Source organism: Sapajus apella, unplaced genomic scaffold, assembly GCF_009761245.1.
Source record: "Sapajus apella isolate SASKATOON/1434 unplaced genomic scaffold, GSC_monkey_1.0 scaffold33, whole genome shotgun sequence".
Lineage (NCBI taxonomy): Eukaryota > Metazoa > Chordata > Mammalia > Primates > Cebidae > Sapajus > Sapajus apella.
In genome coordinates this window covers 12,165,862-12,190,683 of record NW_022436973.1, presented here as the reverse complement: position 1 = coordinate 12,190,683, position 24,822 = coordinate 12,165,862, and the positions used below count along the sequence as shown (strand labels likewise).

Here is a 24,822-nt window from a genome sequence, read left to right as displayed (position 1 = left end):
CACCATAGAACGCAAGCCTGAGGGGAAGCCAGTGTAAAAATAACACATGAGTAATAAGTGTGGGTGGTTTGGGGCCAGCAAAGCACTGGAGTGCTGGGGTTTACGGTCTGTGGAGGGAGGTGGCCATGTCCGGAGCCTCAGGCCGGGCGGGGATGGTTGGCGTACTGGGGAGAGTTGAGGCTGCCCTGTGGGTGATTTGGGGGTGAAGCTAGGTCTTGACTAGAGCTGGGTTTGAAGAAAGAATTATTGGTGCCCTGATGGGTTCTGAGACAGGGTCAAGTGTGTCCCTTCCCTCCTGGCTGTGTGAGCTTCTAAGTCACTGCTTCTCGGAGGCTCACGTCCGTAACAGTAAAGCAGGGATGGTGTCATCCCTCCTGGAGGGCCTCCTGCCAGGGTGTTGGTGAAATGCGTTTCGATTTGTGAAGCTGTGCTAGTGCTGTTGCCATTTTCGTGAGCAGTTATTGATGAACAAACACCTACAGCCAGCCCTGCACCAGGCCCACGCTCACCCAGGGATGAAGCACTGACGGAAGGAGGAACAGGCCGGAGGCTTCACCGAATCCAGCTAAGAGGTGATGGGGCTGAGACCCAGACTGGCTGTATCTTCCTCCCCCTGCCACTGTCCCCTCCGTGTGTTCTGCTGGTGGCCCCTGCTGCCAATTCCTGCTCCTCACGAGGACTCCCACCCCCTGGTCTTTTTTCCAGACTTCCTCGTGGTTGGCACTTGGGAGTGCCAGCCCATGGGCTCACCTCCAGCTGCCTGCACTTGAGCAGATTCCATGCCAGCCCCAGGCACTAGAGGAAGACACCAGTGAACGCCAGCATAGGCTGCGGGGCCACCCTCAGTGGCAGCTGCTCTTTATCCGAGGAATGGGCTTCCACTCACCCCCCTCTGCCTCTGGGGAGAGAATGACCGTTGTGTCACTCAAGTACATTTGGGACCTCCTGCTGCTTCCTCTAGATGGTTTAAGCCCAAAGCCTTGGGGTCCGATTTTCTTTCTGCCCTGGAGAGTTGGTGCTGGGCTCTCAAGGTCTGGGCCCCTGGCATGGGGTGAGCCTTGGGAGGTGGAGGCATCTCTACCTGACCCTGCAGTAGAGGGTGCCCTGACCCTGCCCATCTTAGACCTTTCCTTTGCAGGTGCAAGGAGTGTGGGGCTGAGGCAGGAACCGGGGTCGGCCTGCACCCGGTCGCACCAATGCAGCACGGACGGGCGGGCCAAGCAAAGCCGCGTCCAGCACTGCCCTCTCTGCGGGTCTTGCCCTCACTTGTGATACACTGTGGGTAGAGACCCACTTCATTTTCCTCTTAACGAGAAAAAGGATGATGCAAGGGCACTGGAACGGCCTCGGCGTGAGTCCTGGGGTGATGAAGACTGGGGCAAACTGGAGGGTGTACACCCCATGATGAGACCTGACGTCTCTGTGACTCCAGTCCCCACAGGTGGAAGTGAGGACCTGGCATTACGAAGCTTTGACAATTTCAAGAGAAGCCAGGCATCTAGATTTTAATGTGGCAAAAGATGTTGCCAATTTAAAAATATTGGCAACCAATTTAAATTTCTAAAACAATATTCGGTGTTCCGGTTACAGCCTGTGGCACCACCAGAGAACAGTCTCTGTTTTCCTCTGGTTCCCACGCTCCTGAGACACGAGGCAGGAGAGGGAGGAGCGGGTATGAGACAGCGTCTGCCTGACCTGGGCCCATCCACGCGCCTGCAGCTCGGCTCTCCTCAGCTTGTCCTTTCCCCTCAGTGGGTGGCTCTGCCTGGGCCTTTCTGCCTCCAGGGCTGGGGAGGCTGCCTGAGCCTGCCTCTCATCAGCTGCCACAGTTGACTGTCCTGAGCCCACACAGGCAGTGCCAGAAAGACCCAGTCCACTCACACATACTCGAACATCTCTGCACAGAGTGACTGGGGCTACCTCTCGAGTCTTGGCATCCGATGGCAGGTGGCAGTGCCTTTCCAGGGGCTAGAACAGGCCCTTGCCCACAAAACCACAGGCCTTCAGCAGCAGAGGCATCCTCCGCCTGCTGTGACAATACCGGATCTCAAAAGGGGAAGAGGGGTGGGTCGCAGAATGGAGGAAAAACTTACAGAACGAACGCATCAGGACCATGTCTTGGTAACCTCTGACCAGCACAGAGTGGGTTCCAATAAATACTGCTGAATTGATACCTTGCCCTCTTGCCTGGGATGTGAAAATTAGGATGGACAACCTCACCCCTCAGCTGCAGCAGCTTCATTCCTTCTTCAACTATCTACTTGCCAACCCTGGATGCCTGCTGAGAGGTCAAAGAGAGCAAGAGTGGCAAGACTTCCCCTCCCGCCCCCAAGCCCACCCTTCTCTGCAGACTTGACACGCTGCACACTCCGCCTGTCCTGGCTGATGACGATGAGCATCCTTGCTCCTGAAGCTGGGCATGGGTTGCCAAGTCTGGTAGAAAGGTCCCAGTGCTGTCACAACCTCATTCTACCACAGATGGTCTGACAGGTCAACTTCCTGATGCAGTTCCCAGAGACATCGGGATCCTGCTTGTGTGCAGAGTCCCAGCCCAGGACATTCACTTCCTCTCAAGGACATCACACATCCCTTCCTGGAAAACCATTTTAATTATAATAGCTTACACAGGCTGCAGAGAGGGAGAGGCAGAGCCGGACCTGATGAGCTGTGCTTTCCAAACTGCCCAGTCTCCTTTCTGGCTCTGAACAGGTTAGCAAGAGTTCTAAGAGGCCCCAGGCCTCCAACTGCAAAGGCAGAGAACAGTCAGCCCCAAAAAGCCAGCAGGGGAAGGCAGGGAGGCTGTGAATGCTGATGTTCGGCAGACGAGCCAGCGTTGTGGTGGGAGGAGCATGGAGTCATACAGAGGCTCCACCCAGTGAGGCCTCTGGCCAGGGGCCATGTTTATGGCTGGAGTCAGGCAAAGGTGGGAGCTGCAGGAGAGAGAAGTCTGGCTGGCAAGCCTCAGGGGAAGGACAAAGGCACTGGGGCAGATATGACCATGGACAACAGCAGTGCAGGCGGAGCCCTATAGCACTACAGCAAGCAAGGCCATCCAAAGCTCAGGGACTTGGCCTCTGCACAAAGGCATCTCCCGGCCAGAAGTTGGAGCCAAAGTCCCAAGCTCAGCCCTACACCATAACAGCCTGTGGGTGTGTGTGGTGCTGGGTCAGCATGGGGCCCCACCATCTTTAGCTCAGTGGCAGTTCTGACAGCTTGGGTGGCAAGGAATCCCATTCACCCTGCAGCGGCAGCCCCCGCTGGTATCTCCTGGGCCCTAGAGGATGGCAGGAAAAGAAGAGAATGTCAGCGTAGTGCAGAGAGATTACCCTCAAAGCCGACCACTCTCCCAACCTGGGCCTTTGCCTCTGCAGGTCCTCCCGCAAAAATGGCCTTGTCGGCCTCAGCTACCTGATGGAGAGTTGTTGAGGCCTTTTCTGGGCTCCCACAGCACTCAGTGTACCCACACCTAGATCCAGGAACAGGGCAGGGAGAGGATCTGACCACTCTTCACATATTCTAGACATAGCGCACTGGCAGCGTGCAAGACAAGAGGGCAGTTTCCTCTACCTCCACTGAAAGTCTACATGAACCTAACAACAAGCCCCCAGTTCCAGAGTACACCCCTAATCATGACAGCTACCATTTGCAAGACTGCTCACCAAGTGACAGGCCCTCCACTAAGCACGTCTCTTGCAATTTTTCAACTTGATTCTCACAACAAGCCTGAGATAAGCCCAGCTATCATCCCCATTTCACAGAGGAAATGGGGCTGAGAGAGGTATGTGCCAGAGCCAGCGGCCAATCCACCTCCAACTCCAGATCGAACCTTTACTTGCTGTCCTCTAGGGCAGGGGTGGGCAAACCTTTTCGGCAAAGGGCCAGTCATTTTGGGCTGGGCAGCCATATGGCTTCTGCCTCTGGAGTTTAAGAGCAACCACAGACAACATGTAAATAAATGAGCACGGCTGCGCTCCAAAGCGCTTTACCTAGGGACACTGAAATGCGGATTTCATGTAATTTTCATGTCACAAAATAGTCATCTTTTAGTATTTTTTCAACCATTTAAAGAACATTCTTGCAACTAAACAAGGTGGCTCACACCTATAATCCCAGCACTTTTGGAGGCCAAGGCGGGTGGATCACCTAAGGTTGAGCGTTCAAGACCAGCCTGACCAACATGGAGAAATCCTGTCTCTACTAAAAATACAAAATTAGCCGGACGTGGTGGCGCATGCTGTAATCCCAGCTACTCAGGAGGCTAAGGCAGGAGAATTGCTTGAATGCAGGAGGCAGAGGCTGCAGTGAGCTGAGATTGCACCATTGCACTCCAGCCCGGGCAACAAGAGCAAAACTCCGTCTCAAAAAAAAAAGAACATTCTTACCTTAGGAGCTGTACAAATTCAGGTGCTGGGTTGGATGTGGCCCATGGGCTGTAGTTTTCCAAACCCTCGAGACAAACCCCACAAGAGCACCGTCTCCATACTAGTACAAGTGAGACTCACCCCGGGGCCCCAGCGTGGGCCCTTGGTGACCCAGCAGATCTCAGTGTGGCAGACAGTGCAGCGGATCCAGTCGCAGCCATCCTTCTTCTGCACCACAATCTGGCACTGGGGGCAGCGCATGGCCTCGCCCTGCTGCAGCATCACCTGGAGCAGGGCAGGTGCTGGCCTCGGGGTGGGGCTGGGGCAGCCACCCAGCCTGTCCCCCTCCCCATGGCAGGGAGAAGGTGGTGACCCCTGGAGCTGTGGAGTCTCTCCTGTGCGGCTCCATCGGCCAGGCTCTGTCCAGCGACCCCCTCTTCATTCCTGTGGTCTCCTCCCTCCACCCAGACACTCTTCCCTGACCTGACCACTTGGCCTAAGTCCCATCTCTGGATGGGAATGACAGCCAGAAGGAGGTCAGAGCCTCCAGGGATGTGAGCACAGCCCTTGCTGAGAAGCCCCCGGTCCCCACCTGGATCCCAGAACTTAAATCCCTAGGACTCGGCCCTGTCGCAGCCTCACCTTCAGCATCTCTGTTGTCTGCAGGGCAGCCACGTCGTTCTGAGCCCGCAGGGCCAGGTCCTCCTGATACTCCTTGCAGTTCATCTGCTCGTGGATGGCCTGCAGGGGGTGAGGGGCTCAAGGTGAGAAGGTTCCTTCAGGGTTAACAAGCTGGAAGAGGTGAGGGGCAGGGCAGGAGTCCACAAAGGCACTTAACGCCTCTAGGTGTAGTCACTGGCAGGGCCTCACTTTGTAAAGCATACACCCATTTTACAAAAGAGGACACTGGGGCCAGGGAGGTGAAGTCAGGGTCATCACATATACTAACAGCAATAGATACCTCACCCTCCTGGGTAGCTGGGACCACAAGCACGTGCTGCCACACCCAGCTTAAGTTCTGATGGGCACAGAAACCCCTTACACCCGTGGGTTGAGACCCCGCATCCCTGCCTAGGCCCTGCCCGGGTTACAGGCCCAAACTCCAGTTGTGTTTACCAGCTCCTCCCTCACCTTCATGGTCAGCTTTTGAGATGAAGGGACAGGGACAGGCCTGGGGGAAGGATCAGGTAGGGCTGTCTGGGTTTGAGGTCAGCACTCAGTTCAGCACAGGGGTGGAGACGTGGTATAGGGCCAGGGTCAGGGTTTGGTCTGTGACAGACAGGTTTGGTCAGAGCTTGGTTCAGAGTCTGGGCTGAATATGGGACCAGCTTAAGTGACAAGTGCAGAGTCAGGTTTGGTCAGAGGCCAGGTCTGTGGACTTGGATGGGGTCGGGGCTCAATGTGGGACTGGGATTCAGTCTGTGACTAGGGTCAGACTTAGGCTCAGCCCAGGGACAGGATTTGGTCCAGGGGCAGAGCTCCATTGTGGACCAGGGCTCCCTAGGTTTGAGGCTCCATCTGGGGCCAGGTCTGGGACTCCCTCTGTGGGACCAAGGCTCAGTTCAGGCTCAAGCCACACTCTCCCACTGACATGCATCTCCAAGTCATGACTAGCAGGCCAGTGTCACATCTCCCTTCCCAGGAGAACAGGCACTGCCCTGTGGTGAGCTCCAGCAGGATGAATGACCGGGCGGGGTGAGTCCCCGGCCCCACCTTGCAGAGCAGGCAGTTGACATGGAAACACACAGGGCAGGTGAACTCATTGACGTCATCCTCAAAGAAGCACCATCCCTTGCAATCTGGGGTCTTGCAATGGTAGCTGAAGGCACTGCGGTTTTCAGCAATGGAGATGCCCAGGTCTAGAAATCGCTGGTAATCCTCGGGGGTCAGGAGCTGCCAACAGACCACGTCCTTGTTGATCGGGGTTCAGAACACCTGACATATGACCCCCTTGGCCACCAAATACTCTCTAGAAAGCCCCCAAACCCTAAACTCCAATCCAGGCCCAGGCTCTTTTCTTCATGTAATCCTCATAGTGTTGAAAAACTCCACTCAAAAAGTGGATTTTAGGTCGGGTGTGATGGCTTACACCTGTTAATCCCAGCACTTTGGGAGGTCAAGGCAGGAGGATTCCTTGAGGCCAAGAGTTTAAGACCAGCCTGAGCAATACAGTGAGATCTCATCTCTACAAAACAAAACAAAACACACACACAAAACCAGGTGTGGTGCTCACATGTGTAGTCCTAGCAGCTACTTGGGAGGCTGAGTTGTGGGGATTGCTTGGGCCAGAAGGTCAAGGCTGCAGTGAGGCACGACTAATGAACTGCACTCCAGCCTGGGTGACAGAATGAAAACCTAGCTCAAAAACAGAAAAGAAAAAGAAAAAGAAAAAAGAGAGTGGGGGTAATTTCGAAACGTTCTGGCGGTAGATGGGGTAACGTGGTGATGGCTGCACAACAGTATAAGTATACTTAATGCCACTGAACTCTACGCTTAAAAACTGGTTAAAATGGGGCCAGGCACAATGGCTCACGCCTATAATTTCAGCACTTTGGGAGGCCAAGGTGGGTGGATCACCTCAGGTCAGGAGTTTGAGTCCAGCCTGACTAACATGGAGAAACTGCATCTCTACAAAAAAATACAAAATTGGCCAGGTGTGGTGGTGCATGCGTGTAATCCCAGCTACTCAGGAGGCTGAGGCAGGAGAATCACTTGAACCAGGGAGGTAGACGTTGCTGTGAGCCAAGATAGTGCCGCTGCACTCCAGCTTGGGCAACAGAGTGAGACTTCATCTCAAAAAAAAAAAAAAAAATGCACCATGCAAAATGTTCCTTGAAGCAGTATTATAAACTGAGAAATTAGAACTAAGAGATAAAAACAGTATACATGCCATTGAGATTAGTAAATAATCTTTAGAAAAATTCTACAGCAAAATTTAAAAAGCTAAAGTGATTGTATCCATGCTGGTACAATGAGGCAGAAATCATGCCTATGTTATACGTAACAGTGGCTGGTGGTTACATGAGTTACATTTGTCAAAATTTATCTGATTGTCTACTTACAACGAATACATTTTATTGTAGGCAAAGTGTACGTCAATAAAGTTGACTTAAAAAACCATATCTGGGTGGGCACAGCAGTTCACGCCTATAATCCTAATACTTTGGGAGGCCCTGGTAGGTGGATCACCTGAGGTCAGGAGATCAAGACCATCCTGGCCAACATGGTGAAAGCCTGCCTCTACTAAAAATACAAAAATTAGCCAGGTGTGGCAGCACTCGCCTAGAGTCCCGGCTACTCCGGAGGCTGAAGCAGGAGATTTGCTTGAAGCCAGGAGGCAGAGGCTGCAGTGAGCCGAGATCGTGCCATTGCACTCCAGCCTGGTTGACAAGGCCAGACTGTAGTGAGCTGAGATCACACCACTACGCTCCAGCCTGGATGACAGAGCGAGACTCCATCTTACCAAAAACAAAAAACAAAAAACAAAAAAACAACAATCTGCCCAGAGACACTGAAGAAAGTAGACTAAAATGTAACTGGAATATTTCCTGGGGTTGTGGGTGATTCTCTTTGATTTCTGCTCTGGTTCTATGTGGTTATGCATATTGTTTTGTTTTTGTAAAAACAACCTCCACCACATTACTTGGCTGATCGCTGCCCCCTTCTCTCTGTCACACTTGACCATTTTCTGAGATTCACGTCAACGTCAATGGGCTCCAGGGAAGTTCCTGCAGCCCTCTTGCATGAACCCCAGTCCCAGCATAATGCCCCTTGGCTGGAGTGGACTGCACAGGGAAACCTCTAGGCAAGTGACTATGGGTGCTGGGGACACAGAATGACTGGTCATGAGGTCTCTCCAGGCCAGAGCAAGGACACTTCAGTAACTACCCAGAGATGACAGAGAAAAATGGGGCTGCCCTTGATGTCAGAGCCGGGAACTCCCAAAGCTCTACCCCTTCTGCCTCCCACTTTACCCCTGGGGCAGAACTTCTTGGGCTCCATAAACACTTGGTGAAGTTAGGAGCATTCTCAGGAGAAACAGGGGCATAGGAGAGAGGCAGGAGGGACGGGAATAAAGAGGAGATCTTGTGTATGTGTTTTGTGGGGGTTTCCCATTTGGACCTCAGCCACCATGTTTTGGCATGGGGACCCACAATGCCCAGGGAAGGCCATTCCCCAGCAGTTTAAAAACCATGAATCAAGCCCAACTGTCCACTTTTCAGATGGGGAAATGGCGCCAGGTGTGGTGGCTCACGCCTGTAATCCCACGCACTTTGGGAGGCTGAGGCGTGCAGATCACAAGGTTAGGAGTTCGACACCAGCCTGACCAACATGGTAAAACCCTGTTTCTACTAAAAACACAAAAATTAGCTGGACACAGTGGCAAGTGCCTGTAATCCCAGCTACTTGGGAGGCTGAGGCACGAAAGTTGCTTAAACCCGAGAGGTGGAAGTTGCAGTGAACTGAGATCGTGCTGCTGCACTTTAGCTTGGGCATCAGAGTGAGACCTTGTCTAAAAAAAACAAAAAAAAAACAAAAAACAAACAGATGGGGAAATGGAGACCCAGAGAAGGGAAACAACTTGCTCAAGATCACTAGCAGCCAGACAGAAAATCTGCTAATGAATTCATGAAGAGTGCCAGCAGCAAGCACACACGTACACAGAAACACACATGCTGTGACAGACTGGCGGAGTGGTGACTCCCATTTGTTTCTGACTCCCTGATTCCACACCTTTGGGTAGTCTCTTCCCAATGAACTCTGGGCTTGAGCATAGGTCGTCCTATGGCCAATGGGACAGTGGCAAGTGAGAAATGAGCAGACTTAGAAAGCACTCACGCGTGGGGCTCCCCATGGCTGCTCTTGGAAGCCCGAGACCACCAAGACATGAGAAGGCTCGAGGCAGCCTGCTGGTGGATGAGACCCTGAAGTTGAAGGAGGCCCCATCATCCCAGTCATCCCAGACGAGACCATCATAAACCAGGCCACCCACCAGCTAGACCCAGGTGAAATCAGTGAGGCCCTGCCCAGACCAGAAGAACCATTGAGATAAGCCCAACCCAAATTAGAGTCATCCCTCAGTATCCCGAGAATTAGTTCCAAGATCCCTGCAGATACCCAAATCCATGGATGCTCAAGCCCCTTACATAAAATGACATAGTATTTGCATATAACCTACCAACATCCTCCAGTACTTTAAATCATCTCCAGATTACTTATAATACCTAATATAACATGTTATGTAGTTTATGCTGTATTGTTTTTTAAATTTGTTTTTCATTGTAATTTTTTTTGTTTTTTTAAGAATATGTTCTATCCACTGTCATTGAATTCTCCAATGTGAATTCTCCACAGATAGAGGGCCAACTGTCCTAACTTGCAGATTTATTAGCTAAAAAAATGACTGTTGTTCTGAGCCTGCAGTGATTTGTTACATAGCAAGTGCTAACTCCAATAAAGGCTTACCATGTGACAAGCACTAGTATAAATTCTTTTTCTTTTTCAAGACTGAGTTTTGCTCTTGTTGCCCAGGCTGGAGTGCAATGGCATGATCTCGGCTCACTGCAACCTCTGCCTCCCAGGTTCAAGTGATTCTCCTGCCTCAGCCTCCTGAGTAGCTGGGATTACAGGCATGTGCCACCACACCCAGCTAATTTTGTATTTCCAGTAGAGATGGGTTTCTCCACGTTGGTCGGGCTGGTCTCAAACTCCCGACCTCAGGTGATCCACCCGTCTTGGCCTCCCGAAGTGCTGGGATTACAGGGGTGAGGCACTGCGCCTGGCCATGCTACTCTAAATTCTATACACATGTCCTCTACTGTAATCTTTGTAATCCTGGAAATAGAAACTGTAACTCTGACTCTAACAGAGATGAGATAGGGGCATAGAGAGGTTAAACATCTGACTTGTGGTCACATACCCAGGCCACCAGGCTCCAGAGTTTCCCCTTTTTTTTTTTTCTTTTTTTGAGGCAAGGTCTCACTCTGTTGCCCAGGTGGAGTGCAGTAGCGCAACCACAGCTTGCTGCAGGCTTGACCTCCCAGGCTAAAGCCATCCTCCCATCTTAGCCCATTCCCCCTCGACCCCTGCCCAAGCAGCTGGGACTACGGGCGCATGCCTCCGCACCCAGCTATTTTTAAATCTGTTTTGGAGAGACAGGGTTTTGCCATGTTGCCCAGGCTAGTCTGTGTGAGTTCAAACAATCTGCCCACCTCAGCCTCCCAAAGTACTGGGATTAGAGGTGTGAGCTGCCATGACTGGCCAAGTCCCTGACTCTTAACGACTCTGCTGTCTTTCCTTCATAAATATGGCTTCGTGACTAGTTACTCACCTCAATTTTTCTGCTTCGGGTCTCAGCACCCTACATAGACAAAGCCCTTGAAAAACGTCTGGAGGGCGGAGGTTGGATGATCACGCAAGCCCAGGAGTTTGAGACCAGCTTGGACAACATAGACCCCATCTCCAAAAAAAAAAAAGTTAAGATGTCTGCTGCCTGAGCCAGTCCCTACCTGCCTGCTTGGGGCTCAGCTCCTTGGTACTTGGGATATTATCTCCCATCCCCAGGCCTTACCGCCTTGATCTCCCTCTCCAGCAGCTTGCCCGAGCACGAGTAGGTGTTGTCAATGAAGGGGCAGGAGACCTCTGCCTCCTGGCTGTTGCGGATGGTGCCCTGCAGGCATTCCCTGGGGGAGGGGAGGGGAGGAAAGTGAGGGTCATCGGAACCCCATCCACTGAGGACTCCACCTCTCACATGGCAAGACCTGACCCCGGGTGGGCTTCTCCTCCATATCCCCTTCCTTCCCATCCCTCTCACCAATCCCACCAAGGCCTCCACCCTGTCCCCACACTGCTGCTCTGATTCTCCGGTCCAGCCCCTATCATCCCCCACCTGGTGACTGCAGGAGCCTCCTTGCTGGGCTCCCTGCATCCATCTGGCCCCTAAAGTCTATCTCAGCACAGCAGCCACATCTCCCTGGTGGCCCCCATCCCACCCAGAACAAATCCCAACTGTTCATGGACCCAACACCTCTCTACCCTGATATCTGATTACCCGCTTCATCCCTCTGCTCCAGCCACCAAGAGACCTCCTTAGTCTCCTCCAACAGTCCAGGCTCACACCTACAGCAGGCCTTCCAGTCCCTGCTCTCAGGCTACCTCCCTGGAAGCTTCTAGACCACCCTCTCTGGGAAGGACTCCTGTTGTATCTTAATGTACTGTATGTAGCAATTTCATGTACTGTATTGTAGACAATATTCACAAGGACATCAACCAGTGATTATCCAATTCACATCGGCCTCCCTGCTGGAATTAAAATTGCAGAAGGCAGGCACAGAGCCTGCCACCCAGGGGCTGCTCCCCAAGCGTCAGCTGTGGTGAGTGGGTCTGTGCTCCCCACATCCAGGGGTGGAAGGGCCATGACAGGAGACTCGAAACAGGCAGATGCCCGCCGCGAGGTTGAGAGCAGCGTGGCTGCAGGAGCCTCGGCAGTTAAAGGTAGAGGGGAAGGGAGGCTCCGGTGCCTCCACCCATGCCTGGGTCCATGTCTAGGCTGCTTCTCTTACGAGCCATGTGGCCTTGGGTAAGCTGCCTGGCTCTCTGTACCTTAGGTTCCTCATCTGCAAAATGGGGAGACAGAGCCTACCTCGTAGGTTTTCGCGGGCGTCCAATGAGATATCAGAGCACAGGGCCCCACCCACGTCCAGCCCTGCGTAATTGGCGGCTTTGATAAACGCTGCATTGCCGGGGATGGGATTGGGGGCCGCACCTGCAGAAGGTGTGCAGACACTCACGCAGCACCACGGCCTCGCCGGGCGCCAGCACCGCGTAGCACACGGGGCACTCGGCGGGCTCGGTGTTCAGCACCAGGCTCCTCTGGTCCAGCTGGACGTGCTGCAGGTAGTTGCCCTCCTGCTGCTTCTGCTTCCGCTGGGCACACGGGGCGGGGCCATGGGGTGGGTCAGGGCCTCGGGGGCGGGTCAGACCACGAAGGGGAAAGGATCAGGGGGCGTGGTGAGGGTTGAGTCAGAGCAGCAGGAGGCAAAGCTGGGAGCCAGTCGGACGCGGGGATCGGGGATCTGGGATGGGGTGGGCAGGAGCAGTCAGGTTGGGAGGGGGGTGGCTGGGAGCGGGGCCAGGCGGAGGTGGGGAAGCCAAGGGAGGGAGGGCCGGCCAGATAGCCAGGGAAGGCGCCAGGAGAGGGAGCAATGGCAGCAGAGAAAGGAAGGGGGCCAGGGTCTGAGTGGTGAGTCAGGATAACAGGGCAGGGTCGGGGCCAGGGCTGGTGGAGCCAGCTCAAGGGCAGGGGTGGGAAAGTGACAAAGCCAGGGAGCACAGCAAGGCTGAGGGGGGAACAGGAGTGGGGTGGGCAGGGGCAGCACTGGGTCCAAGGGGAACGCAAGTGCGGCCAGGGGTAAGATTAGAATGGGGAGGTCTCGGGATCAGATATCTGTCATTAGGGCGTGTGTCACGATAGGGGTGGGGGAGGGCTAAGAGAGGAGCAGGACCAGGGATGGCGGTCATCCCCCTAGGAAGCAGTGAGGGGTCAGGCCAGGCTCTCAGGAAGTCAGGGTTGGGCCAAGCCATAGAGGGAGGAGGTCGGGAGTAGCAGCGTCCAGGGTGAGGTCCCAGCGAGGTGGAGCAGGCTTAGGTCACAGATAGGTGGGGGTGAGGTCCGAGCTGAGATGTAGTCATGGCTAGGGTGCTGGGGTCATAGCCAGGGACACTTGTGTGGTGTGTCAAAGCTGGGGATGGAGCCACAGCCCACACAGGAGTAGGGTATGTAAACTTGGATGTGCGCCACAGCCAGGGAGCGGGTCTCAGCCACAGGGTGACAGGGTGACCTTGGAGAGAGGGCAGGTCACAGGCAAGTGCAGGGTCACTGCCAGCAGCATGGTCAGGAGGGGCAAGGCAGTAACGGGGAGGAGCGGCAATGCGAAGGTGTCTCCCTTCCTGGCCTACACCTCCCCCGTCCGGTCTGCAGGTGTCTGTCCAGGGACTTCGCGCCCACCTGCTGGTACTGACGCAGTGACTCCTCCTCACCAGCCAGGCGTGCTCGCTCTTCCTCATCGGGCTGGTAGGAGGCAGGGACCTGGTAGGCCTCGGGGCGTGCCCGGCAGCACATCTCACAGCCAGGCCGTGTGGGCTTGTTGATGAAGGTACACCCGGGGCACTGCCAGCCCACCTGGGAGCGGAGAGGGCTGTGAGCCAGACTGGGCAGGGCAGGGCAGGGGAGAGGCACAGAAGAGGATACTGAGGCCAGGGAGGCGTGGCCAGGGACAGCTTACCGGTGGGGGCTCGGGCACTGCATCCGGCTGCCCCCGTCCAGGTTCCTGAGGGACCCCGGGCTTTGGGGTGCCTGGCTCCAGAGGGCCCCGAGGCTGCAGCGTGAGGTCCTTGAAGCCCAGATCTGTGGAGGAGAATTAAAGGGTGGTGGTTCCATGCGGCCCACTTGGTCCACACTCATAGCGGGTGGGTCTCCCTGAGCCAGCCAGGCAGACCCTTCCCCTATCCTCTCCTCCCTGGGGGTATCTCCAGCCTCCATCTGGTCAAGTAGGCATCCTGGCTCCCCCAAGGTCAGGGCCCCTATTCCACCCACAAATGCTTCCGTATCCTCTGAGCTTCGAAATCCAGCATAACACCCACCCTTTTGTGCCTCCGGAAGGGTGCACCAAGGGGACCCAAGAGCACCACTGAGGCAGCCCTTCCCACTCCATCCATCCTAGAGGAAACCAGCCCCCAACCCCCACAAAAAAAGAAACTGGTCAAAAAAGAAAGGGACTCGGACATGACAGCTGAATGCCAGGTCTTTTGCTATAAATTACAATAGTAAGACAAATAGTAAAATCTGAGTAAGATCTGTAGATTAGATAACAGTACTGTATCAATGATAGTTTCCTGAGTTGGATGTTATACCTAGTAATTTAAGAAAATGACCTTTCTTTTCAAGAAAATGCACACTGAATTATTTAGGGAAAAAGACATCATATCTGCAACTTACTCTCAAAATGGTTCAGAAAATAAAATAATTTTATATAGAAAGAGATGATAAGGCTGGGTGTGGTGACTCACGCCTATAATCCCAGCACTTTGGGAGGCCAAGGTGGGTGGATCACTTTAGGTCAGGTGTTCCAGACCAGCCTGACCAACATGGTGAAACTCCATCTCTAGTAGATACAAAAAATTAGCCAGGTGTGGTGGTGCATGCCTGTTGTCCCAGCTACTCAAGAGGCTGAGGCAGGAGAAAGCAAATGTGGTAAAACCCACATGATACATGGGAATTCTTTATACACTACTTTGTAAAATTTGGCAACTTTTCTGTAGGTCTGAAACATTTCAGAAGTTAAAAATTAAGAATAAACACTAGTTATCATTATCATCGTCGTACCCAATTTATGATTTTAGCAAACTGGGCAGCAGATAGGAGTAAACTTGCCCAAGGTCACGTAGCTGGGAATGCCAGAGCCTGGACGGAATCTGGCCCCTCCATGCCAGCTGTTCTCATGATGGGTCCCTGAAATGCTCCCTCCCATGGGTCTTAGGTCCTCTCTTCCCCATTTGGATAGGGTCCTCTGGGTGAGCCCCTGACTAAAAACCCAGGGGCTCTACCCCTGCTTGCCCTATGGCCTCAAGTGAGTCCAGGGCCCCCGCTGGGTTCCATGGTGCTCAGGGGCGGAGCCTCACCTTCCAGCATCCGCAGCTGCCGCTCCCGCTGTAGCTCCTGAGGGTTGAGGGAGGTGTTGCGAGCTGACAGCAGATAGAGGTAGGCACTGTCCCCATTCTGCCGCACCCCATGGGAGTGTAGGGTCTCCTGGTCTCGTGCCAACCGCTGCCCAATCACCCACTGCTGCAGAACTGGTGGGAAGCCATAGTCCAGAAAAACCTGGTGGGGGTACCAAGAGAGGCAGGGTGGGGAGGGAGGGCCAGAAGACAGAGAGGAGGCAGGAGCAAAAGGGAGAGCCTCCACCCCAGTGTCACCCTCAGCCTCCTCACTCACCATGTCCTTGAGGGATGCCACTGTCATATCAGGGCGCACTGTGAGCCAGATGGTGACGGCGTGCAACTGAGCATCCTCCACACTCACCCACAGCCTGCGGAGAAGAGCAGGGACTCAGCGTGGGCTCTGGCCAGGGCTCCAGCCTCAGCCACTGGCTACAGACATGCACATATCTGCACACAGGCACAAGGACATGTACACACATATGCACACAACCCCCAGTCTGGGGTAGGGGCCCTATTCCCATGCATCCTCTCTTATTAGAATCCACCAGTTGGGCCCCTCCAATGGCTCCACACTACTCTTAGAATCAACTCATGTCAGCACACAAGGGCCTCCATGATCTGGCACCTCCCTGATCCCTCCAACCTATCTTCTCTCCCCTGCTCCTTGGTAAAACCACCAAAAGTTGTTGTTTACTATGTGCTAAGACTATTCAATGCACTGAATGTGTATTAACTCATTTAATCCTCTCAACAAACCCATCAGGCAGGTACTTCTGTATCCCTGCTTTACAGATAAAAATGTGAGGGTTAGATAGGTTACAGTGACTCTGCCAAACTAAGCAACTAACCACTGTTAGAGGCAAGATTCACTTCTATGTATGCTTGTATTCATTTATTTTGAGATGGAGTCTCATTCTGTCGCCAGGCTGGAGAGCAGTAGTGCAATCTCACTGCAACCTCCGGTTCCCAGGTTCAAGCAATTCTCCTGTCTCAGCCTCCCGAGTATCTGGGACTACAGGCACATGCCACCATGCCTGGCTAATTTTTGTATTTTCAGTAGAGACGGGGTTTCACCATGTTGGTCAGGCTGGTCTCAAACTCCTGACCTCATGATCCGCCCACCTCAGCCTCCCAAAGACCTGGGATTACAGGTGTGAGCCACTGCACCTGGCCATACTGATTTATTTTGAAGACATAGGCTCTCTTTCTGTGGCTCAGACTGGAGTGTAGTAGTGTTATCTTGGCTCACTGCAGCTTCAACCTCTTGGACTCAAGGGATCTTCTCATCTCAGCCTCCCAAGTAGCTGGGACCACAGGCTCATGCCACCATGCCTGGATAATTTTTTAAGTTTTTGTAGAGACAGGGTCTCACTATGTTGCCAAAGCTGGTCTTGAACTCTTGACCTCAAGTGATCCTTCTGCCTTGGCCTCCAAAGTGGGATTCCAGGAGTAAGCCACTGTGTTCAGCTAGAGGCAGGATTTAAATCCATGTGGTATTATTCCAGAGAAAGTGGTTTTAACTTTCTCAAGGATCCTCCAACTTGATTTTTGGAAAACCAAAACCATGAAAAGATGAAAAAACAGAAGTGATCCCAAGGGAAACAGAGATCATTTAAGGTATGGAACAATAAGCAACAGTCGTCTAACTAGTGCCTTCAGAGAGATTTGGGAAAACACTGCATGCAGAAAGCAAGAAAAGGCATGACGCAACCAAAAATTGAGGAAGAGTTCCGGACATTAAAAGTGATGCTAACCGAACCTTTATCGCTAAACTTCATCTCTACCAGTTACAGGAAAAGTGGGAGATAGTAAATGACACCATGATACAGTTTGGGTATTTGCCCCCGCCCAAATCTTATATCGAACTGTAATCCTCAGTGTTGTAATCCCTCACAGTCTGGTGCCGCCCTCACTGTGGTGAGTTAAAGCAATCCACCTGCCTCAGTCTCCCAAAGTGCTCGAATTACAAGCATGAGCCACTGTGCCCGGCCAAGTCCTAAGTTTTTGAAGACACATACCAAAGTATTTAAGGATAAAATAATATCTGAGATTTGTTTAAAAGCAGTCCAGAAAACTCTCTCAAAATTCTTCAAGTAAACAATTTGAATACCCAGTCAACTATCAATGAACTGAGAGAGCAAAAATAGAAATTTTTAAATATGCAAGACTCTAAAAGTTTACTACATTTTCCACATGACAAGTTCTTGAAAAACAAAAATAGATGAGTCTGATACAGGAGAATAGAAGAAAAGTAAAAAATGAAAAGGACTGGATCTTAAACCCAAAATGTTCTTCCAGCAATAAGGGTTTTGAAACAAAAGTGCATATGGTTTCGAATGCACTAGTTATTCTATAGTGAATAATATTTCCATAATCAAAATACTATAAATCTTTTCTAGTAGTGTTACACTTTTAGAATCAACCTAGAGGCAAAGCATAGAAGTCTTAATTATGTTAGAAAGCAAAATTTAAAAGCTATAATCTTAACATAATCAACACAAAAATACAGCTGGGGCTCTCTCATCCAGTGTCACATCAGGATCACCAGTGAGCAGCAGAGAAGCACAAAAACAGCTGCAGACAAAGCTTACACACTTAATTTTAACTTACATGCTACACATGCACATTCACTGGACAGTACAGCCAACGGCTTTTCTCTCTTTCTTTGAGACAGGGTCTCACTTTGTCACTCAGGCATGATCATGGCTCACTGCATCCTTGACCACCTGGAGTCTAATAATCCTCTGGCCTCAGCCTCTCAAGTAGCTGGGACAACAGGTGGGCACCACCCAACCTGGCTAATTTATGTTTCCCAGGCTGGTCTTAAACTCCTGAGTTCAAGCCATTATCCTGCCTCAGCCTCCCAAAGCGCTGAGCCACCATGCCCAGGATGAGTATACATCTGCTGACTGGAGTTTCCCATGTATTTTTCTTTTTTTTTTTTGTATGAAACACATCCATAATCATGATCTATAATTTCTAGTACCAGCTTCTTTAAAGTGAGCAAGAGCTTATAGACACATTCCCGAAGCAAGAGAGCACAGAGCCCTTCTGGATTTTTTTTTTTTTTTTTGAGACGGAGTTTCACTCTTGTTACCCAGGCTGGAGTGCAATGGCGCGATCTTGGCTCACCGCAACCTCCACCTCCCGGGTTCAGGCAATTCTCCTGCCTCAACCTCCCGAGAAGCTGGGATTACAGGCACGCACCACCATGCCCAGCTGATGTTTTGTATTTTTAGTAGAGATGGGGTCTCACCATGTTGACCAGGAGGGTCTCGATCTCTTGACCTCGTGATCCACCCGCCTCGGCCTCCCAAAGTGCTGGGATTACAGGCTTGAGCCACAGCGCCCGGCAGTCCCTTCTGGATTTTTACCGTATTTCCTTACTACTGTCTCACCCAAAAATGTTAATCTTTTTTTTTTTTTTTTTTTTTTTGGTGATTTGTCTCGTCTTTTGAAAGCAGTCAGCTTACTTTTCACAGAAACAACTCTTTCAGCACTCATACTTTATTGATTAATGTAATAGCTAACTAAACTATCTTATTAACAATAACACATACAATAGGTATCATTTACTAGGAAGCATTGGGTCCATCAATGAGAACCCAACAGCAGGTCTGAGAGATGCTGATTGCCTGGAGCCTCTCAAAACTCAGGTTCTGATCCAGCAAGTCTGATGTGGGACCTGAGATTCCGCCCATGTTACGGTCCACAGGCCACACTTCAGTAGCAAGATGGTGGATGACACCGTACATTTTACAGAGGAAACTCCAGGGGATCAAGTGGAAGTCAACTGGGAAAGCATCCACTATGATACTTCAACAAAAAAAGTCAGGAAAAGGAAAGGTGGAAGATGAGAATGTTAACTTCCTCATTTTTCACAGCAAGGAGTACATAGGTACTGTCTGTTTTTGTTTTTATTTTTTGTTTGTTAGTTTGTTTGAGACTGAGTCTCACTCTGTTGCCCAGGCTGGAGTGCAGTGGCACAATCTCGGCTCACCACAACCTCTGCCTCCCAGGTTCAAGCAATTCTCCTGCCTCAGACTCCTGAGTAGCTGAGATTACAGGCACAGGCCGCCACACCTGGATAATTTTTGTAATTTTAGTAGAGATGGGGTTTCACCATTTGGTCAGGCTGGTATCAAACTCCAGACCTCGTGATCCACCTACCTCAGCCTCCCAAAGTGCTGGGATTACAGGCGTGAGCCACCGCACCCGGCCACACACAGGTACTGTCTCAAACAACCATTTCAAGAAGTAGATATATCAATATTTTGTTTAAAATCAAGTGGCCAATGATCTACAGATTCAATGCAATCCCAACCAAAATCATAGTTGTTGTTTGCAGAAACAGACAAGCTGATCTTAAAATTTATATGAAAATTCAAGAGGCTTGTAATAACCAAAACAATATTGAAAAAGAACTAAAGTTGGAGAACTTGTATTTTCTGATTTCAAATACTATGATGCTATAGTAATCAAAACAGTGTGGTACTGGCATAAGGGCAGACATATATTATAGTTTAATGGAATAGAAATGAGAATCCAGAAATAAGCACTCATATTTATGGTCAATTAATTTTCAAAAAGGGTTAAGATCATTAAACAGGGGAAAATCATCTTTTTAACAAATAGTGGTGGCACAACTCAATATCTACATGCTTAAGAATGAAGCTGGACCCTTATCCCACATCATATACAAAAATTAAATCAAAATGGACCAAAGACCTAATGTAAGAGCTAGACCTATAGAACCTTTAGAAGAAAATATAGAGGTAAATCTTCATGACCTTGAATGAGGCAATGATTTCTTAGATATGACACCAAAAGCACAAACAACAAAAGAAAACATAGACTAACTGGACATCATCAACATTTAAAACTTATGTACTTCAAAGGATACCATCAACAAAGTGAGAAGACAACCCACAGAATGAGAGAAGAATTTTGTAAATCATGTAGCTGATAAGGCACTTGTATCTAAAATGAATAAAGTACTCCTACAACTCAATAATGAAAAGATAAGCCTGGTCAGGCGCGGTGACGCATGCCTGTAATACCAGCACTTTGAGAGGCCAAGGAGGGTGGATCACCAGAGCTCAGGAGTTCAAGACCAGCCTGGCTAACGTGGTGAGACTCCATCTCTACTAAAAATACAAAAATTACCTGGGTGTGGTGGTAGGCACCTGTAATCCCAGCTACTCGGGAGGCTGAGGCAGGAGAATCACATGAACCTAAGTGGCAGAGGTTACAGTGAGCCAAGACTATGCCATTGCACTCCTGCCTGAGTCACAGAGTGAGACTCCATCTCAAAAAAGAAAGAAAGAAAGAAAGAAACAAAGAAAAGATAAACCCATTTAAAAATGGGCAAAAGACCTGAATAGGCAAACCTCTAAAGAAAATATGCAAATGGCAAATAAGCACAAGAAAAGATGCTTAACATCATTTGTCATCAAATGGTTAGAAAATTGCAAATCAAAACCATAATGAGATAACTCTTCAAACTTACTAGGATGGTTATAATCAAAAAGACAACAAGTGTAAGAGAGGATGTGGAGAAACTAGAAACCTCATACTTGCTGGTAGGAATGTAAAGTAGTGTAGCTACTTTGGAAAACTGTCTGGCAGTTCTTCAATGGGTTAAACATAAAAATTTCACTCCTAGTATATACCCAAGAGAAATGAAAACATGTCCGCACAAAAAGTTGGCCACAAATGTTCGGGGTAGCATTATTTATAAAAGCCAAAAAATAGAAACATCCAAATGTTCATCGACTAATTTAATGAGTAAAGATAATGAGGTATGTCCATAAAATAGATTATTATTTCGCAATAAAAAGGAATAAAGTTCTGGCTGGGCATGGTGGCTCACACCTATAATCCCAGCACTCTGAGAGGCTGAGGTGGGAGGATTGCTTGAGCCAGGAGCTCAAGACCAGCCTAGGCAACACAGCAAGACCTTGTCTACCAAGAAATTTTTAGAAAATTAGCTGGGTGTGGTATATGTCTATAGTCCCAGCTACTAGAGAGGCCAAGGCAGGAGAATTGCTTAAGCTCGGGAAGTTCAGGCTGTAGTGAGCGATGTAATCCATCGCGTCCACTGCACTTCAACCTAGACACATATGCACAACCCTGAATATACTGTAATCCACTGCACTTCAGCCCGGACAACAGAGTGAGATCCCTTGTCAAAAAAAAGGGGAATGAAGTTATTATACCTGCCACAACATGGATGAATCTAGAAAACATGATGCTAAGTGAAAGAAGCCAGACACAAAAGGCCACATGTTGCATGATTCAACTTATATAAAATTTCCAGAAAAGGAAGATCCCTAGAGATAAAAAGTAGATTAGTGGTTGCCTAAGGTTAGGGGGTTAGGGAGAAGGTAGAGTGATAGGGACTGACTGCTAATGAGTATCAGATTTTTTTTTACAGGATGATGAAAATGTTCTAAAATTGATTGTGGCAATCGTTGCACAACCCTGAATATACTGAAAGCCATTGAACTATATACTTTAAATGGCTGAATTGTATGGATAAACTGTTTTAAGAAAAATCAAATGGGACCCACCAAGAGAATTGAAAATCAGAAACTATAAAACTACTGCTTTACTATTCTAGATGAATATCTGGCTATACAGAATCCCCTAAAGCTGAACCATAGCTGTGGGAATCAGTTCTGGTCCATAGGAATTAATGGAAGAAGAGTGTACAACTTTTGAGCTATGTTCTTTAGAGGAGTATGGAGGGGTGCCTTTCTTCCCTTCCTCCTGATGTGATGGCTGGATGCAGCTGGAATGGCCATTTTGCACCTGAGGAATCTGGGAGTTAATGGCAGAATAGTGAGAGAAGCAACATGAGCCTCTGAGGACTGTGGGGAGCAGAACCTCCCCATATGGACTCTCTTGACATCAAATTTCTTTACATCACTGTTACCTTTTTTTCTGTTGTATAAGGCCCAACATCCTAATATGGTATATCTCCTAACAACCCTATGAGATAGCTACTGTTACGATCCAATTTTTAAAATGAGGACACTCCAAGAGGTGAAGTGACCTGCCCTCTATCTCACAGTTGATTAGTGACATAATTAGGATTAGAAGCCACGCCTCCTGAGGCCAGCACCTGCCATTAGGAAGAACTGTTCTACAGGCAAGAATGTCCTGTCCTGCTGCCCCTAGGGTTCAGGCCAGCCGTGCACTCCTCACCTGATGTCCTGCGTCGGGGAGGCCTCAGGCTTCAGTTGCACACTCAAGGGCACCCGTTGCTCTGCCAGCCAGATGGCACACTTCATTGCCACCTGTTCATCCCCGCCTGCCACGGCTCGGGTGAGGCTCAGGGCCATTTCCTCTGCTAAAAGCCAGCACAGCAGGAGCCAATTAAGCACAGGTTTATTTTCAGGAGCTGGGGTTAATGGGGCAGGAAAGAAGATGATCTTTGTGCTGCTTTCTCTGTCTTCCTGGTAAACTCCTACACATCCTTCAGTGACTCAAAGTCCCTTTCTCTGGGAGAGGTTCTCTGATATTCCCCACTCCTCCTCACTCTAGGCTCATTTGGTTCTGTTTGTCCTTCATATTCCCAGGGTCCCTCAAACTTCTATTCATTTATCCAGCAAGCAGTTATTGAGCTCTTACTGTGTGCCACCCACTGTCCCAGGAACTGGGATCCCACAGTGATTAGATAAACAGGGTCCCTCTCCTTAGGGATCTCCCTGCCCAGTGGGGAGACAAAAAACAAGTTAAACAAGAAAAAAAAAAAGTCAGATTGTGATCCTTGCTGGCAGGGAAATAAACAGGTTAAGACCAGGGAAGGCCTCTGGGAGGGGGTAACACTGAAGCTGAGACCTGAAGGAGGAGAAGCCGCACGTGTCAAGTCCCAGTGGGGAAGAGTGGTCCAAGTGGAAAGAAGAGTAAGGGCCTTGGGCAAGAAATGGTTGGATGAGAACCGAAGGAAGCCAGTGGGGCTCCACTAGAGTGAGCATAGCGGGGTGACTGAGGAGAGCTGTCCTATGGGCCACCCAGGCGCTCTGGGCTTTGTTCTAAGAACACAGAGGGGAATGGGAGGGCTTCCAGCAAGGCAGGGACTGACCTCTGTTCTACAACCCTAGATGCAGGGGGAAAAAGAAGAGGCAAGGACCCCTGCTACTCAGATTAGCTGAGTTCCGTCCCCCACCAGCCCAGGAAGTCTCCAAGTTCGATGCCCTGTGTCCTCTGGGAGTCCCCTAGCCCCATCTCAGCACAGAGCTGGCCCAAGGAGGTCTCAGGGCCCCAAGATGCCTCTGGAAGCCAGCAGGTCCCAAAGGGGGAAGCTGATGGGAGGCGGGCAGAGAGAGGGCAGGCTAAAGTCCCCTCACCCAGGCCCTTCTGGGCAGGAAGGGCCAGGTCCTGCGGGGCCCACTTCCCACTGGACGTTCCCCAGTCACCTCCGGCCTGTGCCCACCTTTCTTGGTCTTCTCGTCCATCTGTCGTGGCTGCGCCCATCCCCCTGGGGGGGGGGGGGCCGTGGCTCCGGGAAACGCTACCTCCGGGTCGCCTGGGAGGGGCGGGACACCAGGAACAACTCAGCCAGGCCTTGTGGCCTCCGGCGCGGCCCAAGCCCTGTCTGTGCCTCGTTGTACCCGCGGCAGTCGGGAAGCATCACACCGCCCGGGGACCAGCCCAGGACCCCGCGTGGGGCGGTGAGAGGGCAGGGGATGCCCAGACAAGTCCGCAATGGGCGCAAGAGGAAACGAGACCAGCCGAGGTGGGGAGAAGCGAGGAAAGGACGCCGGGACGCCGCCCAGCAGGGGCGCTCCAAGTCCCGGAGGACCCCCACTTGCGGGAGCGCCCCTGGCGTCCCGGGTTTCAAGGCAAAGCCCCCTCCTCCCGGGAGGCCCCAGTCCTTCGCAAGGAGAGCGGCTTCCGCGGAAAAGAAAGTGAAAGTGGCGGCCCCGGAAGTGGGGCGGGACTGGGAAGGGGACCGGAAAACTTGTCGCCTCATCCGGGACCCCCACTGCCCGAGCGCGGGGTCCCAGCAGTCCCGGCGCTCCTGTTCGGGGCGACCCCACCCCGTCCTCCGGAGCTGACCGCCGATCCCCGGACACCCCCAGGCTCACCCTGTCCGTCACGCTGCAGCGCCGCCCGAGGGGGCGGGGCCGGGAGGCGGGGTGGGCGGAGCCGGGGGCTGGTGCTGGGCGGCGGGCAGGAGCAGGAGCCGGAGCCTGAGCAGGAGCTGGAGCCCGGGCTGGAGGGCAGCGGGACCCGCAGCGTTGAGCCGCTGGGGACTGGTTGGGAGCGTGCCCTGCGAGCCCGGCGCCTGCCCACCCAAGCTTCAGGCACACCGCGGGGCAGGCCCGGTCCTTGGCTCAGTTTGCAGTTGCATACACGAAGGCTCTGTGTGTTGATGACCTGTCCAAGGCCACTCAGCTGAGGTTTGAATCCAGGCCCCAGGTCCGACGCTGCCTCTCAGCGGTTACTGTCTTTTCATTGAGCTGTGGGTGAAGTTTGCATTCGTCTGCCTCCTGCCCTGCTTTAATTTTTCTCCCACTCCTCGTCCCATCGATCAGCAGATCCTGCCGGCTCCACTTGCAGAATCTCATCCCTCACCGCCTCCAGCCCCATCCCGCTCCAGCTCCATCAGTGCTCCGTCATCTCGGGTGTCCTGAACCAGCCTCCTCCTGGGGCTCCTTGCTTCTCCTTTTGCCCCCTACTGTTCATTTCCACCCAGCTGAGTCCAGTTAAAATGTAAATCAAACTCATGCCA

At 51.4% G+C, this 24,822-nt stretch overlaps 1 protein-coding gene across 4 annotated transcripts; it reads right to left on the bottom strand.

Moving 5' to 3' along the window:
• Window positions 1–2,420: 2,420 nt before the first annotated feature.
• RBCK1 (RANBP2-type and C3HC4-type zinc finger containing 1) lies at window positions 2,421–24,293 on the bottom strand. Of its 4 annotated transcripts, none has more exons than XM_032295351.1 (13): window positions 23,521–24,224; window positions 22,290–22,434; window positions 15,355–15,448; window positions 15,042–15,240; window positions 13,646–13,767; window positions 13,369–13,542; window positions 12,127–12,287; window positions 10,933–11,044; window positions 6,075–6,254; window positions 5,004–5,102; window positions 4,503–4,646; window positions 3,184–3,274; window positions 2,421–2,593 (listed from the first exon to the last, which is right to left on the bottom strand). In XM_032295351.1, the coding sequence occupies exons 1-12, from the start codon at window positions 23,540–23,542 to the stop codon at window positions 3,194–3,196; spliced, it is 1,533 nt and encodes a 510-aa protein (XP_032151242.1). In that variant the 5' UTR covers window positions 23,543–24,224; the 3' UTR covers window positions 2,421–2,593; window positions 3,184–3,193. The 4 variants fall into 4 exon arrangements, with proteins under 4 accessions (XP_032151242.1, XP_032151241.1, XP_032151243.1 ...); XM_032295350.1 differs by having other exon boundaries at window positions 2,591–3,274; window positions 23,521–23,613; window positions 24,176–24,293; XM_032295352.1 differs by lacking the exon at window positions 12,127–12,287 and adding an exon at window positions 11,964–11,977 and having other exon boundaries at window positions 2,591–3,274.
• Between the last annotated feature and the right edge of the window lie 529 nt (window positions 24,294–24,822).